The sequence below is a fragment of the Acartia tonsa genome, chromosome 7 (genome assembly GCF_053477335.1).
Source record: "Acartia tonsa isolate MP-2025a chromosome 7, ASM5347733v1, whole genome shotgun sequence".
NCBI lineage: Eukaryota > Metazoa > Arthropoda > Copepoda > Calanoida > Acartiidae > Acartia > Acartia tonsa.
In genome coordinates, this window is record NC_137266.1 from 47,624,232 (window position 1) to 47,641,909 (window position 17,678).

The following is a 17,678-nucleotide window of genomic DNA, read 5'->3' on the forward strand; positions in this document are numbered from 1 at the left end:
ACATTCTAATACCTCTAGTTTCCCCCTCGAATGATAGAATATGTTTAATACCCCATTAATAGCGAGATAAATCTAGGTTTTAAGGCCATTTCAGATCTATTTAATTATCTAAGCCCTTCAAATTATTGTAGGATTATATTTAAGATGTCTCTTAAACTTATCATTGATTATGGAAGGGGAAAATGGGTTTTGGAAATTGGAATAGTTATTTATCGCATCATATTATTAACAGCTTTCCGCGGGTATAAAAATGATAGTATATTGCCATATTCTTAGAAAACTGTATATGATACGATATGATACATTATTTTTTAGTATGGAGTAGAACCAGTTCTAATCCAGAGGATATTAATCGATTTGGAAGCCATACTTGAAAAATTAAAGAAAATATCTCCAATAGTTATGCTTAAGATATGTCCTTTAGTACATTTATAGGCTCTTACCTTGCCCTTTTAGGCTTTGTCCAAAAGAAAAAGTTATAGCTGTCTTTTAAAGTTTGGGACTCCTGCGTTTGGAACCGATGATTTGCTATAATTAGGGTCGATCAGTCCGTCTGCCTGTAACAGATTATATCTTTAATTTAAGCCAGGGAGTAAGGGAGGGGACAATGGATCGAATATTCAATTTTTAGGAGTCTCAGACTTTGGGTACTGGCTTAAAGGGAATGTGCAAGAATTTAGCAGTTTCTGACTGACTTTGGGTACTAGCGCATAGAATGCCGCGTTCTCGTTTGTTAATTTTGAATATTATTGCAGACAAGTATCAATAAACTTAATTTGTTATGACGTGGCTGGTTTTAAAAAAATTTTTCGCTCCAGAAAATATCATTTCATAGATAAAAACTTTATTCGAGAATATTCGTCCGTCCATGTGACTTTTTGGAATACTGATTTTTATGACAAAAAAGTACAATAAAACCAAAAAAGATACTAAAGTTATTTAAAAGGCTGGATCATATATTTACAATTTGATAATAATATAATATTGTTAAAAACAAAATAATAAGAATATTTGAAGAGTTTTCAATTTTTTTACTATTTTATGTTTTAGAAAAATTGAGCAATTTTGAATCTAAATTTTCTTATAGATGACAGGGAAATGGCATATAAAGAAAACAAATATTTTGAGTTATTTTCTTATTCATTACAGCGATATAATCATTTTGATTAGGAAATTTCATTATAATGATGATAGTTTTTTTGTGCCATATCCTTTAAAATTCCAATTTTCATAATGTTTACATAAGAATGCATAGGTTTTATAAATCGAATATGTGTTTATAGTTTTTTTAGAGTACTTATATTATTGCTATACGATACAATTTTTGTATTTAATAAAAGTTAAAATATTTTGAGGTATATTTAAAAGATTTAAAAACAAATTTTAACGTTACAATATTGTTGTTTCTTTAAAAAGATATTTATTACTAAATGCATATATTAATATTAATGTTTAAGGCAAAATGATTTTATTATTAATTCATGTTTTTAATTCAAAGTTAAAGTTATAATTCAGACAAAACAAATTAAATTATATAGCTAATCTTATGCTATTAATCTAAATTTCATATTAGAAGTCAATAGAATAAAAATCTTAAATCTGCATTTTTATGTTTGCTTCACATACAATTAACAATACTCTTCAATGACTTTTGAACACTTGAAATTGATAATTAGAGATCAGATTGAATACTTCATTATAAAATGTACCCTTAAAATATGCCTAAAATTTTTAAATTACGATAATCATTTTGTGGTATCCGCCGAGGATAAATGGCAGACACCGGAGTTCAATTAGATTACGGCAGTGTAACAGACGTGGACACCTTACTATAGAGAAGCTACGCTTCTCTAGCATTCACTAGATAATGATCAACATCTATTTCAGTTGTCACTTTATTGAAGGTTTAAAAGATACTGAAGTTATATACAACAAACAATAATTACATGGATAGGAATAAATAATCATAACATAAAAGCATAAATAATACATATACAATGGTCAGTTTGGGCAATAATGATCCCCCATCCCTGAAAAGGGTGGGGGAGAATTAAGAATACAGTTAACCATAATAAACATGACAGATTCAATCATTAATTCTAAGCGTAGGGAGGGGGTCACTAGACCCCTTCCCCAGGACTCGGGGGAGGGCCATTGACCCTCCACCGAACCCCAGATCAGGGGTGCCATAGGCATGGCTCACGGTTGCCGAATACCACAACTCTCCCCTCGGAAGGCTGGGAGGTGGTTTCTTTACCAGACTTCCGACAGTGGTTGAGGCCTTCGGTCCGCTCCTTAGGGCTAAAATATATACAAACGATAATGATTCAATGGAATCCTAGTGGTGAGTGTCTTCTTAGGGTTGATGGGCTCCCAATGTGGGGTAGAAGGCAGAGGCTGGCTTGGGTTGGGCACGTTGGTCAGCGCCGGCAGGTATCAGGTTTGCTGGTGGCCCAGTTGTTGCTGGAACAGTCAGCAGCGGGGCCTGCTGGTTGTTGTTGGCAGCGGCTGGGGCGCTGGCTGCCAGGTTGATCGTCTGAGCAGCGGCCTGTCCTCCTGAGGGGCCGCGGGGTCTGCCAGAGGGCGGTCCTGGCCTACCTGGGCAGTCATGCCCGCTGTCAGTTGATTTCATAGACACCATTTCCTCGGCTGCTTCCCTGCCGATGGGAATGGCATCCCAGTCCACTGAAAAGTCCCGGGACTTGGCATGGTTGAGCCTGGCTCTAGCCAGCGCTTTCCTATACAAAGCTGGATGGTACAGGAACACTTGTGATATCACATTCAGGGCTGCCCGGACTCCTCCCTGTGCTGCTGCCAGGGAAATGATGGTTAGGTCCCCCAGCAGTTTGAGGATCAACAACAGCAAACACAGTATGGCTGCGCCATCTCCCCACTCGTGGATGGCTTGTCTAAATCCAGCCCAGACATCCAGGGCTGCCTCTCCTTCCTCCGCCAGTCGGTCAATGTTGTAGGACACTATCCCATGGTCTCCTGTGGCCGAACAGCTGCCTTGCTGAATGCAGGAGCCATAGGATAGGCCGGTCAGCATGGCACTCTTGTATGCTGGGAACGCAAGCAGTTGTTGCCAGTCGTTCAACTCAGCCTGCGAATACAAGCCACCTGAACTGAAGTCATCTAAGGGTTCTGTCAACAACTGCTTAGGCGTATCCAGCGGGGGTGGCCTTTTCTTGGGAGCGGGGGTTAACTCTATCCAGCCTTCCTCCGCGTGCACAGTCAGGGGGTAGGTGGAGGAGCAGGGAATCTTGGTGGCGTGTTCACTATATACCCGCGTCACAGCGTCTACAAAACCTGTGGGCTCTACTGGCACTTTGTCCCAACACTCCTTGTGTTCGCGGACAACATACTTGTGACGTTGGCAGGTCAGCTGCAGCAGGATGTCTCCCCTCAGTACCGAGAACGTGCTCCCCTGGACACGCACCGGGTGGGCCGGGTCTAGTTGCTGGAGCTTCCAGCAGTTGGCCGCTATTTCTTCTGCTGCGGTGCTTTTCATGCGCGTTTCCAGGGTAAACCCAATATAACCTGCATGTATTTGTGCTTGAAGGGGAACGTCAACATCCCTGGCCGACACTCTGGGCAGCGCAGCCGCGGCTGGGTCAGCTGCCACGAACAACGCTGGATGGTTTGTGGCATGGGCCTCGAAGTCGCAGTTCACAATCGAGGTGGGGTTGGTCATGTTGATGAAAAACTGGGCCTGATGGTCAACCAGATATGCATCCATCACCAGGCTGGGCTGGAGGCTGCGGATCAGCCTCAAGGGGCAATCTCTTCCCAGGTGGTCCCACACGTAGGTTGCTTCCCCAGTGATGCAGGACAGCTCAGAATGGGGACACTCTAGGGTCAGGTGGTCAGACTGGGACTCCACACGTCCATCCTCCACCACATAGGTCTCCTCCTTGACCAGCAGCCGTCGCTCCTGGAGCACTAATTCGTTGCGGTATAGCTGGCCCTCGAAGTGGACGTCCTCCCCCTCACAACCCACCCCCTCGGGGCTGTTGACGAGGACGCCCACCATATCGATGGTGAAGAACAGGGGATGGTTCAGCTGGAACGTCAGTGGCTGGGTCTTGCCTGGCAACGTGTAGACTCGGTTCCTGGCCAGGTCTCGGCACGCTTCTGGGTCTATCTTGGTTGGCCTCATGAGGGTGGGGACCGAGGTCACCTTGAGGTGACCCCATACCCCACACCTGAATGTCCACTGGGACACGGTGAGCTGACAACTGTACCCGGTGGTTTCCCTCACCTTGACTTGCTGCAGGACGTGCACTTCATGGCCCAGGGGCACCTCCTGGTGTAGGGGCTCCGTGTTACACATCTTTTCTTTATTGTAGGATGTGACATGGGTGGGGTTGGCACAGTCCCATCCCACCAGGACGTAGCTGGTTGTAGGCCACACGGCTGCCAGCAGGAGGCCCCACAGGACCATCCACCAATGGGAGAGGCTTCCAGGCAACCATCTTCCTCGTACACGCGGCTGGGGATCTTCAGCTCTGGTCACGGCTGCTTCTTGGGACTGGACACGGCTGGGCTGCTCCTGGCTAGATACAAGTTTCCATTGAGCGTTATCTATATGCGGCCGAGGCACCCCGATATCCTCCCCAATGACAGACTGGCAAGCGACTGGCACTTGCCTGGGTGTCGGCTCCCCTAGCCCCAAGTGCTCCCTTCCCTTGTCCAAAGCATGCCCAGTGGCATGGGGCTGAAGTGCATGTGGCACAGGCTCGCCCTTACTCACTTCCCTCCCCTGCCCTAGGAACTCAGGTGCATGTGGCACAGGCAAGTCCTTATTTTCCCGAATTTCAATCTCCCCAGCCTCTGGTGCAGGGGGCACAGGCAAGGCTGGGCTTGTACAATATCTTGGATACAACACATTTAACAAATTCAACTTATCCTGATGTTGAGTAGCTGGGTTCCCTTGGCTGGCAGGGGGCTCTGGATGGCATGTAGCTGGGCTCTCCCTGCAGGCTGATGGCGCTGGCTGACTGGGGGTGACGGGTGTCACCCCTTCCTCTGGGACCGCTGGCTCGTTCCAGGACTCAGGTCTCTCGGTGGCGGCGACGGTTGTCGCCCCAGGCACCAGGTGGGAGGCGCTGGATAGCACCCCCCCATCATCCCAGGTGGCGACGCCGGGTGGCGTCCCATACATCGATGCAGAGGCGCTGGCTAGCACCTCCTGCCTCTCTCGTTCGGCGGCTACCAGGGCCTCCCCATACACCGTCTCAGGGACGCTGGGCAGCGCCCCTCCACTCTTGCTGGGTAGGCTCAGTCGGGCAGGTTCCATCATGTTGAGGCTAAAAGGCTGGGGCCTCAGCACCTCTGGCTCGGCTATGTTGTTGGATTGTATCAGCTCTGGCCCCAGATGGTTAAGACTGAAGCCTAGGCCAACCCGGTTGGGTTCAGCCGCGCCGCCCAGTACGTTGATCCTAGCTGGGACAGTCCCAAACTGCGGCATCCCATCGGCTCGGTCCGCAGCTCTGGGGGCGGCTGCTTGCTGTGGTGGTGCTGGGGGCGCGCTCCCTTCCATGTGGGCCACTCTGCTGGGCTTCCCTGGAGGGGCACCCTTATCGGCGGTGCGCCTGCGGCTGGCTACCTGGGCCCAATCAGCTCTACAATCGGCCGCCGTGTGACCGTCATAGTGGCAACGCTCACACTTGGCAGAACGGTCACGGCGTGGCTGGGTGCGTCTCTCCTCTAGGCTAACTTCCACAGGCGTTGGGCAGTCTCGAGCTCGGTGGCCTCTCCCCTGGCAGCGGTAGCAGCGACCTGGGACCTTGTCATCTGGAGCGACCTTCCCCATCTGGTGGAGACCCGGAGCCAAGGAGCCAATCTCCATTGGCTCCGACTCGTCATATTGGGGCAACTGGATGCAAGCAGATCCAGTCAGCCCTTCGGTCGAGTCCACTAAGCACACACCTTCCTTCAGTTGCTTAGTAACCATGGTGACGGTGAACATGGCCTTACGAGTGTACTCAGGTACACTCGTAATTTCATGGTTCATCATGAGGCGTTTTACATTGGCGTTACGAATTCCACGATTTAATTCGTCCACCAACAACTCAAGATCCTCATGGTTGTAGGCGTCCCTATACAAGGCGCACTTAGTTGATATGTACGCTTGTATAGGTTCTGTCGAGTGTTGCTTGTAATCCCTAAACGCTTGTTTAAGCTTTTGGGATTCAAAAGCAGGGCGAAATAGCAATTCACACTCGGTCTTGACCTGTTCGTAGGTCAAGGCTTGGCCTGCCTCGCCAAACAGATGGGACGCCATTTCCGCCGCTTGCCCTACCAGTGACAGTAGGAGGGCGTTGCGGCGGTTGAGGGAATCATGAGGTGGCACGCGGTAAGCCGCCCATGACATCTCGAGTCTGCGGATATGTGCCGACCAGGATTGCTTGGGCGGCCCTCTATACTCCGGCAGATTGCTCAGCATCAGCTTGCGGTACTCGGCTGGGGCCGGCTGAGGGTCATCCTGGAGCCATCCTGGGGCTTGGTCACCTCCTGGGGCTTGATGCTGGTCCATTGGGTCAACGGTGAAACGGCGGGCACAAAGTTATACAGTACTAAAATGAATGGTTTTGTCACTTGAGGCTTTCTAGCCTAACAGCCAACACTGTTTGTATCACTAGGTTGGTAGTTTAGTTGCAAAGATATAACTTAGCTGTACTTATCACTAGTTAGGTGCTGAGGTTGTAGGGTAGGCTGGTAGGGTAGATAGATGTTGAGGGTCTGAACTGCTGTCAGGAACTGATTGGGTTTTCCTTTATCACACTAGAGCTAGAAGGAGGGAAGCTTGTAATTCTTTATTTGCTAAAAATACCCCTGTTAAATGCTATGGAGTAGCTCCGCTCCGGTGTGTGTGTGTGTGTGTGTGTGTGCGTGAAATCTCCTGTCCTTGCAACGCGCGTCCGCACCGTCAAATCCGCGCACACGGGGAAAACGCGCTCTCACCCCTCAACTCGCTCTCTCATTGGTCCGCTTCGTCCGTTGAATTTATGATATTTTCCGCACTCTGTTGCGCTACCCGTGAATGGCGCTCTGTGTGTCCGATCGCTAGCCCCACACCACAGACGGACTTAGTCTAGTATGGGTAGGAAGGGGGAAGCGCGTGAGGGGACGGGGGTAACTCCGTCCGTTTCCCCTGTGAGGGAGGGAGGTAACTGTGTGCTGGTGTAATAGTGCCTTTTCTTCTTAATCCTAGACTTATCTATTATATCACCCTGATTGTATTTGCCTTCAATGGAGAGGGGCTCCTCCCTTTCCCTTGGAATAAGGGGTGTATTGTTGTTGTGCTGTGGGCTTGAGATGTTTTGATTGTATATCAGGGTCTTTATTATATTACATCTAGCTTCTATTTTTGTCCTTATCACAATTGCATAACAGATTTGTTTACCAACTCTGTTCTATTTTTAGCTGTTATCACAATACACAATAAATCCAAGCCTGTTCTATTCTTAGATTTATCACAACACAACAATTTGTTTGCCAAGCTTTGCTCATAAATCTATTGTTTAGCCATCACACCAGGGTGGTAATCCCTGCAATGTAACATAATATCTGTTTTTCTAGATGGGTGGCTGCGTTGTAGCCTCTCAGGATACTTGGAGTTGACGTAGTTTTTCTCTGTTCTGGTGCACTACACTCGTATGTTAGCTCGCAGCTTGCAGCTATGTGGCATGTTTCAGCCTATCGGCGGCAGGGAATGTCCCGTCCTGCTAGCGCCGCTGATCCAAATCCGGCTGATGGCGGCAGGGAATGTCCCGTCCTGCTAGCGCCACTGGTTCGGATCCCGCTATTTCTTGCAGTAAAGTTGGCCTATTTCCAGCCGTTTACACTTATTTGGCTTGTTTCAGCCGGTCCGCAGGCCTGTTTCAGCTCTTTTGGCGCTCAATTCTCCGTTAGATATCAGCGCTGCTCGCGGTTATTCGTCAAATTTCGCTGTCTCGCTTCCACAACTGCCGGATGCAGAGTTAAACTTTGCTGTCCAGGGTGGGTAATTCAGGTTGCTTGCGTCAGTTTTGCCAGATTCACTGCTGGGAGTACCTTAGCCTCAGATGCGCGTCTGCTCTACACTTGTGGTTCGCCGTAATCTCACACAGCTGTCACCAAAGTTGTGGTATCCGCCGAGGATAAATGGCAGACACCGGAGTTCAATTAGATTACGGCAGTGTAACAGACGTGGACACCTTACTATAGAGAAGCTACGCTTCTCTAGCATTCACTAGATAATGATCAACATCTATTTCAGTTGTCACTTTATTGAAGGTTTAAAAGATACTGAAGTTATATACAACAAACAATAATTACATGGATAGGAATAAATAATCATAACATAAAAGCATAAATAATACATATACAATGGTCAGTTTGGGCAATAATGATCCCCCATCCCTGAAAAGGGTGGGGGAGAATTAAGAATACAGTTAACCATAATAAACATGACAGATTCAATCATTAATTCTAAGCGTAGGGAGGGGGTCACTAGACCCCTTCCCCAGGACTCGGGGGAGGGCCATTGACCCTCCACCGAACCCCAGATCAGGGGTGCCATAGGCATGGCTCACGGTTGCCGAATACCACAATTTTTTTGTTTGTTAAATACACATGTCTTTGATATAAATAAATAAATAATATGAAAAGGTACCTACTCATTTTTAAAATTTAAAATTTTTATGATTAAAAATCATTTAATATTAATTAATTTGTTTTGAAGTTTAAAATTATATTCCATTAACTTATCCATAAATCCCCGAATTCAACCCATTACCATTTATTGGCAGGTTGATAACAATCTGGTCCTCATTGCACATGATACTGCTAGGCACTTGCTGGTTGCCTGCTGGGTGTTGCTGGCCTCCTGAACTATTGTACATATACTGTTCACTTGAAATCAACATTGTAGCAGGACGGTTGTATATACTTCTAAAGGCTGAATTATTAAAAGGATCACTACTACTAGTGTTTATGCTATTACTGTTTTGTGGGGTCATATACATAAATTGGTCACTATGTCTATTCGCATAAATTTGCTGTTGTTTTGGAGTTCCATTGAAGGTGGCCCCATTACTATTTATATAATTCTCCAGGGGGCGCCCTGTTGTGGCACCCCCGAAAAAGTGGCCCAATGTGCCGTTGGATTTAATGGCGTAGCCATTTTTGTGGTTCTTGTTTTTGCCAGACTTGAAGGATGATGGTGGTGGGGGTAGAAGTGTTTTTGAATACTGATGCTGCAGGTTTACATCTGAAATTAAATAGTTAGTACTTTTACACCACTGAACATTGATAACCCTCCTTTCCTTTCGTATATTTGAAATAAGTTGAAAAAAAATGAATGGATATTTTTTTCTTTGGCTAACCCATATGGGGCCTATATCTGCGGTGCTGGGTACCCAATAAAACCTAACCGAACTTGACTTAAAGTAAAAAAAGCGAACCACCAGGCCAATAACATTTTAAATTCATTTCAAATATGTGTGTGTGTGTGGGGGGGGGGGTTGGAGGGTTGTTATCAGTTCTAAGCTTCTATCAGTAAAATAATCATATTTTAGAAAAATTATTTAAAATGATATTGAAAAAGGCATTAAACATTCATACATGTTAGACTAGACGAATCAGAAAATATCATAAGTTTCATAGTGTTCATAAAAAACGTCATACTGGCCTACCATTGGTCGAATCAAATGTATACTGGCCGGCCTATCATTGATAATTTATTCTGTGTATTGGAATATCATTGTTAATTTGTATTGAATGATCTCATTTTTATAGGAACTATAAACAGCTTTAATTGTTGTACCTGAAGGCAAAAGTCTATCTTGTATTGATGGAGAAGCATAGATATTTTCCAGGGAATCGGTTACTTCTGAAAGTAAAATATAGGTTTATCATATTAAAAACGATAATGTATGTATTATAACTATATCATCAAATAATACTATAATTCGTACATTTTCGCTTAAAATACGACAGACTAATGCATGTCAATTTTGTAACATAGCACCATACGTCCAAGCTTTTTTTTGGGGGTGGGGGGAAACATTTTTTAAGGGGGGTAAAATGGCGCGCGAAGCGCGCCGCAAATTTTTTTTTACCCCCCCAAAATTTTACCCCGGGGGTAAAATTTGCTTGGGGGGGGGTAATTACCCCTCCTGAAATCTGTTGGCAGGGGTAAATTTAAAATACCCCCCCCAAACTTTACCCCCGGAGTAAAATTTTTGGGGGGTGTAATTTAAATTTTATTAAATATTTAGTATTAAATATTTTGGACGTCTATGCATAGCACATACGGGAAAATGTTTCCAAATTATTATATCAATATACATAGTTATCACACGGCAAAATGGAAGAGAGAAATTTTCATGTTATCATACATACCAGAATATTTGGAAATTTTTGTATTAAAATATTAAATTTTGTTTAGCCCCGAGATGCCGGGCTAAAAAACTGGTTTTAATATTATAATTGTAAGTTTTATTTTCATAGAAAACCAATAATTATATACTTAAAAAAAAACCGTACCTGCAAAATTAGTCGTTGAGGAAATAGAAGTTGGCAGTAGTAATCCATTTGTTACAGTTGATGATAAGTTCAAGGCAGTTGATTCTCCTTCTAATTTTGTTGTTCAATATTTTTATTCAGTGATTTTCCATGAGAGCAAAACACTTTTAAACAGGGATCTAAAGGGAAAAGACAATGGACTATAAAATTGATTTACATCCCCAGTGAAAATGCAGAAAATTATTCCTTGTAAATTACAATTAGTTCTCTCAACTTAATGAACCAATCAAAATTCAATAAAGTCACCAAATTTGATAAGCTAACGAATAAAAAAACGAAACATTAATAAAAATCTTTGGGCACCAGTGTAATAAACAGACCAATTCCCCCTCTGACTCTTAAAATAAATTGAAAATGGGGCCTATACTTGCGTTTTCGTAGGCCTGCGGGAGTATCCTGTAACCAATAAACCTCAACCTAACCTGAAGAGCAAAAAAATGTGTTGTTTGGAATGTTTGTATTTTATAATTTGGATAAAAGAGTATTTTTTCGACGTTCATAAAGTTTCATATATAGTTACAATAAAATACAATTCATATTGTTTTATTGATTTATACAACAGAGAAGCAAAATAAATATATTAAAGATTATTGGGTTGTGTTTATGTTAGCTTTTATGTAAACCTAAAATATTAGTTTTATCTCTCTATAAAATGTTTCAAATCGAAATTGTGAAGAAAATTTAAAACTTACGAGATATAATTACTTGAAGATTAATCAATGATAATTACGAAATCTCGGTCCCAAAGTAAAATTATAATTTTTTCGCGTATTTTCCGTGAAGTTGCGTATTAGCGTTTAGTCAAATGCGCTTATTAAGTCAAACTGTTCGTAATTTTGAATATTTCATATATACACATTTAGTCAAAATTAAGAACAATTTGACTTAATAAGTGCATTTGACTAAACGATAACACACATCTCTACAGAAAATACGCTAAAACAATCACCTTCTTTATAAAAAAGAAATCTCTAATACGTCTCATAAGGCTGTATGTAGTTTTACAAACAATCCTTCCCTGCTAAAACAAATGGAATAGATCATATATAGCATTTTGTATGTTTTAACTTACGAAAGGTATTTTTAATATTTAAAGATTTAGGCTAATCTTTGAAATATGTCAAAGTCTTATCTAAAGATGAAATGAATTATGTTTATAAAATTTGGAGTTATCAAAAATATAGCAAGGCTTTTTGTCTTTAGCTTAATACTTTGATTAATACTAAACTGAATTGTATAAACGAGTAGTTGCACTACTAATTAATATATTATTCAACATGCCTTGGCGTTCTAATGTGCTTGAGATCTCTGAAATGGTCCATCTTGCATTGGTCACCTATAATAAAAATATAATTAGAATGATAAACATTTATCCTGAGAATCGATATATTAATACTTAATTGTTGGACCAGATTTTCATGCATACTGATAGAGTGATACTCGCAGTGAACAGACCAATAAATGAGGTCCATATTAGCAAACTACATAATCCCTTGTTAATATATCCACGTATATCTGCGCTACTAATGATAAGCTAGAGCAATTGCATTTAAAGACAACATTTGAAATACAGACAAAACAAAGTTATAGAATAACTTCGCTACTAATATAATGAATTAGAGGCAATACCTGCGAATTACTTAGAAAACTGTCTCTTGTCAGAGATTTAGAATGGATACTTGTTGAAAGCTGGTCATGGATCTGATAATAGGTATCATCTGTTCCTGAAATTAAAGTACCATAATTTTGTTGGAATAACAATTATCATTTATTATTTATTATTCCATTTTTATGCTAAATTGATGTATGTATATAACTTTTTGTTGTGCGTGTGTGTGTGTGTTTGTTAGATGCTAAAAGTTATTTGTCCACAGGTGTGCTTAATGAATTTACCATAGTTTTTTAACCATGACAATTTTACCACCTTCAAAAGTTTACTAATTATAGCTTCAGTTGTTTATTTGTCAATAAATCAACAAAATTCATGAACGAAATGTATCAAAATCACAATGAAAGATGACAATGGGATGTTAATTATACTTAGTCCCCAAAGTTTATTAATGACGTTTTCCTATTCGTTGTCTTAACAACTCTAGAGACTTCAGTGAATTTGAATTGGTTGGTTCATTAATTGGAAGTTCAAACGTTTCAACCAATAATTTTAATCACAAGAAGGGATAATTTTTTTTGTTTTGTCATTCGGGATGTACATCAATTTATCGGGCATTATTTTATCCCTTTAGATCCCTGATCAGAATGATTGATTAACTGATAAAGTTGCAAAATTAATATTTTAAAGTGTTAATATAAAGACAAACGGACAGAAAGAAGGAACAACAAACGGACAAACAGACATACAAATATCCTGCTTCTTTATGTTAGTTATGTTTAATTTTCCTATGGTTTTGACATAACTCCCACGAGAGATTATTGATGAAATAAAGTTTGCCCAACTTCCGCCTTCTCTTTATTTTGTGTTCAATCAATTTAGCAAATTACAATTGTAAGTATTATCTACCAAAACCACAGTATATAAATAGTTATTGCTCGCATCGTATTATAAACAGCTTTCCGAAGATATAAAAATGTTAAATAATAAGATTAAAACCAATTTTATATTCGTAGAAAACTGGATATATACGAGCTATACATGATTTTTCAGTACAACTGAGAAGCTACTTCGTTTTCTTTCCATGATCACCTTTTTTGAGTTAATAAGATAAAACTTTGCTAATGTTGTCAATTACAGTTCTATTACATTGTATAAATATGAAGATAAATCATAATCTATAAAGCTGCTAAACTTTCGAGGACATTCCTTTAGACTATAAGTTAAACTAAAGTGGCAGCATAGATTTAGTATATCTAGCAGATATTCAACTGTTATACAATAGTATTAAACATTTTTATTTGTATGAAGTAATTTTATACTAATTTTGAAAGGCATTACTTTTTAGTAGCAATTTTAATTCCAAATTCTGTCCTAGGACAAATGCAGGAGTCCCAAAACGTCGGAGTGGACACCTAACCTAACTTAGTTTAGACCATCTTATAGGATTTTTAAATGCCTACCCTGCGGGAGGCTTATTTGTACATTTATATCTAAAAATAATATAATCTAATCTGTCTATTAATATTTTAACACTCCTGCGTTTGACCACTCCGACGTTTGGAACTCCTGCGTTTGTCCTGGAGCCCTAAATTGGACATTGGGCTGTAATTATTCTTATACTAAAAGTTAATAAACACATTCTCACATTCGTTGATACTTAGTTAAATATTAAATTTCATTGGTAAGTTCTAACTAACAATGCCTTAACATTTTTACCAATATCTTATTGCACATAATAAAAGGTAATTGCGTTAAAACAAAAAAAATTCGTTCATAATATTATCCCTTTAGATCCCTGAGTGTTAAACTTCTAATTTATTTTAGTAATATATGGATTTGCACATGTTTATGGTGCATAATTACTATTGAAAGTAACTTTTTTTCTCATTTGTTTTGGCAATTTAGTCATCAATTCAGATTTTAAATACTAAATAACAAAAAAACTTTTAATAAATATCTAATTATATTAATTTTATTTTTATTGAAGGATAGAATATATCAATAACATGTCTAATTAATATAAGCCTATCTTTTAAAAATAATCCTATTTTATAAAGGAGTAAGGTTTTTTGTCTGTAGCTTAAGATTTCAAAATCTACTGAACCGATTAAGTTGTTCATTTTATGGAAGCTTCTTATGGGTCCCTGGATGGTTTAGGCTTTTTGATCTATGTTTTGCTTTAGGCTATTTTCCTACTTTCTTTATTCCTCCGATTACTGAACTCTTAGACGCTAGAAGTGCAGCCGATGGTACAAAAAAAACGCTACAATAAATTTTATTTATATTTTTGTAGCCTGTTTTGTGGTAGGGGGACTTTTCCCTTGATAAATCCGAAACTTTGACAGACGTATTCACATCAAAAATGATACCTTTTCAAATTTTATTACAGAAATAAAGGGCATTTTAAATTGCTGATAATAGTAAAAGAAAAGTATTCAAACATAAAAATAAAACTCTATTTTATAAGGGCAGGGACTCGACTTTGTATTGGGTCTTTTAAATCATTTAATAGCGTCGGATATATAAACACAGCCGAGTTCCTACAAAAAAAAAGTAAATTGCTAACAGACAAAAAGGTTCTCTGCCACTTGGGCCAGGTAAATGTCTGGATTATGCATCTATAGTTACATATATTTTTTTTTCAAAACAAATAGACAAAAAAATATATCACATATTTGCTTACAATATTTATTATCCTTTTTTTTAAAAGAAATCTTTCTTGAAACATACATACATCCAGTTACTTTAGAACATAAGCTGACTTTTATAAATTCTTATATCCTCAAAATTCAAATATATTGTCATGTCCTCAATATATTTTAAGGATGGGGAGAAACATTCTCAAGTTTTTGGCAATTTTAAATTCAAATCATAAATGCTCATATTTTCGCCAGTTCCTAAAAAGAACAGTTTATGATGAAGATTCAATTAACCCCTACGGTCGGCCCCTTCCAGAACTTTATCTCCGCTTCTTATAGAGCTAGAGGGCTAAACTATTTGTGTGGTGACCCTATTGGTTAATATTGTTAAGCTATTAAGAATTCAAAGTCATATTTTGCTAACGTGGACCTTTTATTAAGAAAAATTTTTTGTTAGGACCTTTTTTCGTTTTTTACTTGATATTCATGCATTTAATTTTTTGTAAGTTTCTTTCTTCTTAAATTAAATGTTTTGATTACATGTCTTTTTACTGAAAATATTGAATAGGGGAATATGAAATTTAAAAGACATTATGCGTATATATCAAAACTACAAAGTGACTTGGTGTTTGTTTGTTTGTCTGTTCATAATGTTTATTGTATGGTATTATAGACAGTTATCCGTGGATAGGAACATAAATAGTTATTTATCGCATCGTATTATAGACAGTCTCCGCGGATATTATACTGAACAAGTTTTGAACTTGGTCAACAAAACTGTTATTAATTTTATGATTATTATTTCAATATTTGTGGGATATTGCCATACGATGCTATATATGATTTTTAAGTATGGATGAGAACCAGTTCCAGCGGATATTAATTGGTTTCGTAGCCAGACTGGAATAAATAATTTATTTAACTTTTGAACCAATTAATTCATGTTCTTTTACAGATTCACAAAGGCAACAATTTACATTACTTGTATATTAGCTATGTTTATAAAAACTAAATGAATGAATTCTCATTTTTGCCTACGCCGTAAAAAAAGGAGATGCGTGCTGATATTGGAATATGCTAATTTTACAACAAGGAGTTAGAGAACTACGAGATGCAATCGCCTAAAAGCATACTTTAGTTACTTTTGAACAGTAACTTTTATTTCTATATAAATGGGTATGTATCTTACCCTACACAGATCGATTGGTCAGTTATACATAAGTTTTTTTTTTAATTTAAAAATGAATATAAGGCAAAACCCTATTGAATTTTTACACTAAGGAGTTAGGTTTTCTCTAAGTTTGACGATGATATAAAGGCATGTTTGTCAAAGCTAGCATAAAAAATCTAAAAATAGTTTAGTATATTGAGTATGGGGAAAAAAATACTTGTAAAGAATTTACTCTTCCCTGAATGCATTCTTATTCTAAAGGAAAAGAAATAAATATTGATTTCTCAGAGGTTTTATCAGAGATAAAGTTATTATTATATCTATAAAAATAATCATCTGAAAATCAAAATTTAATGTATGAAAAATATAATAAAGCATTATTTTCTTTCTTTCCCCTTGATTTTCAAAACGTCAAAAGGAATTTGCTGATATTTTTTGAAAAATAGACAAAGAAAAACATTAAGGTTATATTTCTACTATTACTATTGTAAGAAGCACTAGGAAGTTTTAGCGATTCCCCTGATGAGTAGGGTTTTAATGTATTTTTTCGATGTGTTTAAAAAACCTTCGAACAGAAAAATATCAAGAAAAATAATCCTCCAATAAATGGTTATTATTAATAGTTAATAAAAACGAAATTTCTACCAATCTTTTTATCCTTGAATTTTATGGTTTTCCTGGAAACCTGGAAGGTAGAATAAACAGGCACAGAAACTAAATTTCTAGCAAATAAATTTTCAAAAATTGAAAACAAAGATTAAAATAAAAAATAAATCTTAAAAGAAGAATTATTAGGTATATCATATGATATGTTAAGCTTAAAGCTAACTTTTGGTGGTTAAACAAAATTTTAGAGTTGACACTACAAACTGAATGTCCAGTAATTTCTTCTTGAAAGATGTTTAGAATGAATATACTCTCGCTTTCTCTTGTAACCCTACTGCAGACATGTCTGCCTGTTATTTGCTAGATGTTTGTAAATCTTTTTATTCAGTTTAAGATGTTGCAACGTTGTATAATCTTGGACAAATGTCTTTAAGGTTTTTTTTACCTCTTAACTTAGTCCAATTGTTGAAAAGTTTGGGATATTTTAAACTGGCAAATCAATATCCGAATAAAGACTGTTATGCAAGCCTATTAGAAGAATATCTATAATACAATTAATTTTTTTGACATACTTATTAAAATCAAAATCAATGTTTATTTTATTTATCAGAGTATAAGTCACAAGCTTTTGATGTTAGGAAAAGGAATGAGATAAATCATATTTGTACTTCCTTTCAAATTACCAATTTCTGGAATTATTCAATTTTCAATTTATGGCTTATGTAAAGTTATTTTTAGTAGCAGTGATATTCAAAAGTTTAAATCATTAATTTCCATTTGGATTAAAAATGTCATACCTAGTAATTATTGTGTCTAGAAAATTGCTATTAAAAGAATAGTTATTAAGTGAATTTATGGATGTGTAAATTGTTTCTATTTACTTTTGATGGATATAATATTGCTAAAATAACTAAAATACTGGGTTATCTTTGGACACAAACCATTTTGTTAGTAATAGTACATTTTAGATTATTAAATACATACTAGGTTTTTCTGTATTTTTTTAGAAATAAATTTTTAAAGTTTATATTACATTTCAAAATCAAAAAAAGAAAATGATATTTTTATTTTCATTTTG

The 17,678-nt window shown here is 38.5% G+C and overlaps 1 protein-coding gene across 1 annotated transcript; it reads right to left on the reverse strand.

Moving 5' to 3' along the window:
- Positions 1-8,585: 8,585 nt before the first annotated feature.
- On the reverse strand, positions 8,586-10,292 carry LOC145324587 (uncharacterized). The gene is made up of 3 exons (XM_080167169.1): positions 10,283-10,292; positions 9,812-9,877; positions 8,586-9,256 (listed from the first exon to the last, which is right to left on the reverse strand). Exons 1-3 carry the CDS (start codon positions 10,290-10,292, stop codon positions 8,751-8,753), a joined length of 582 nt encoding a protein of 193 aa, XP_080023295.1. The 3' UTR covers positions 8,586-8,750.
- Positions 10,293-17,678: the final 7,386 nt, after the last annotated feature.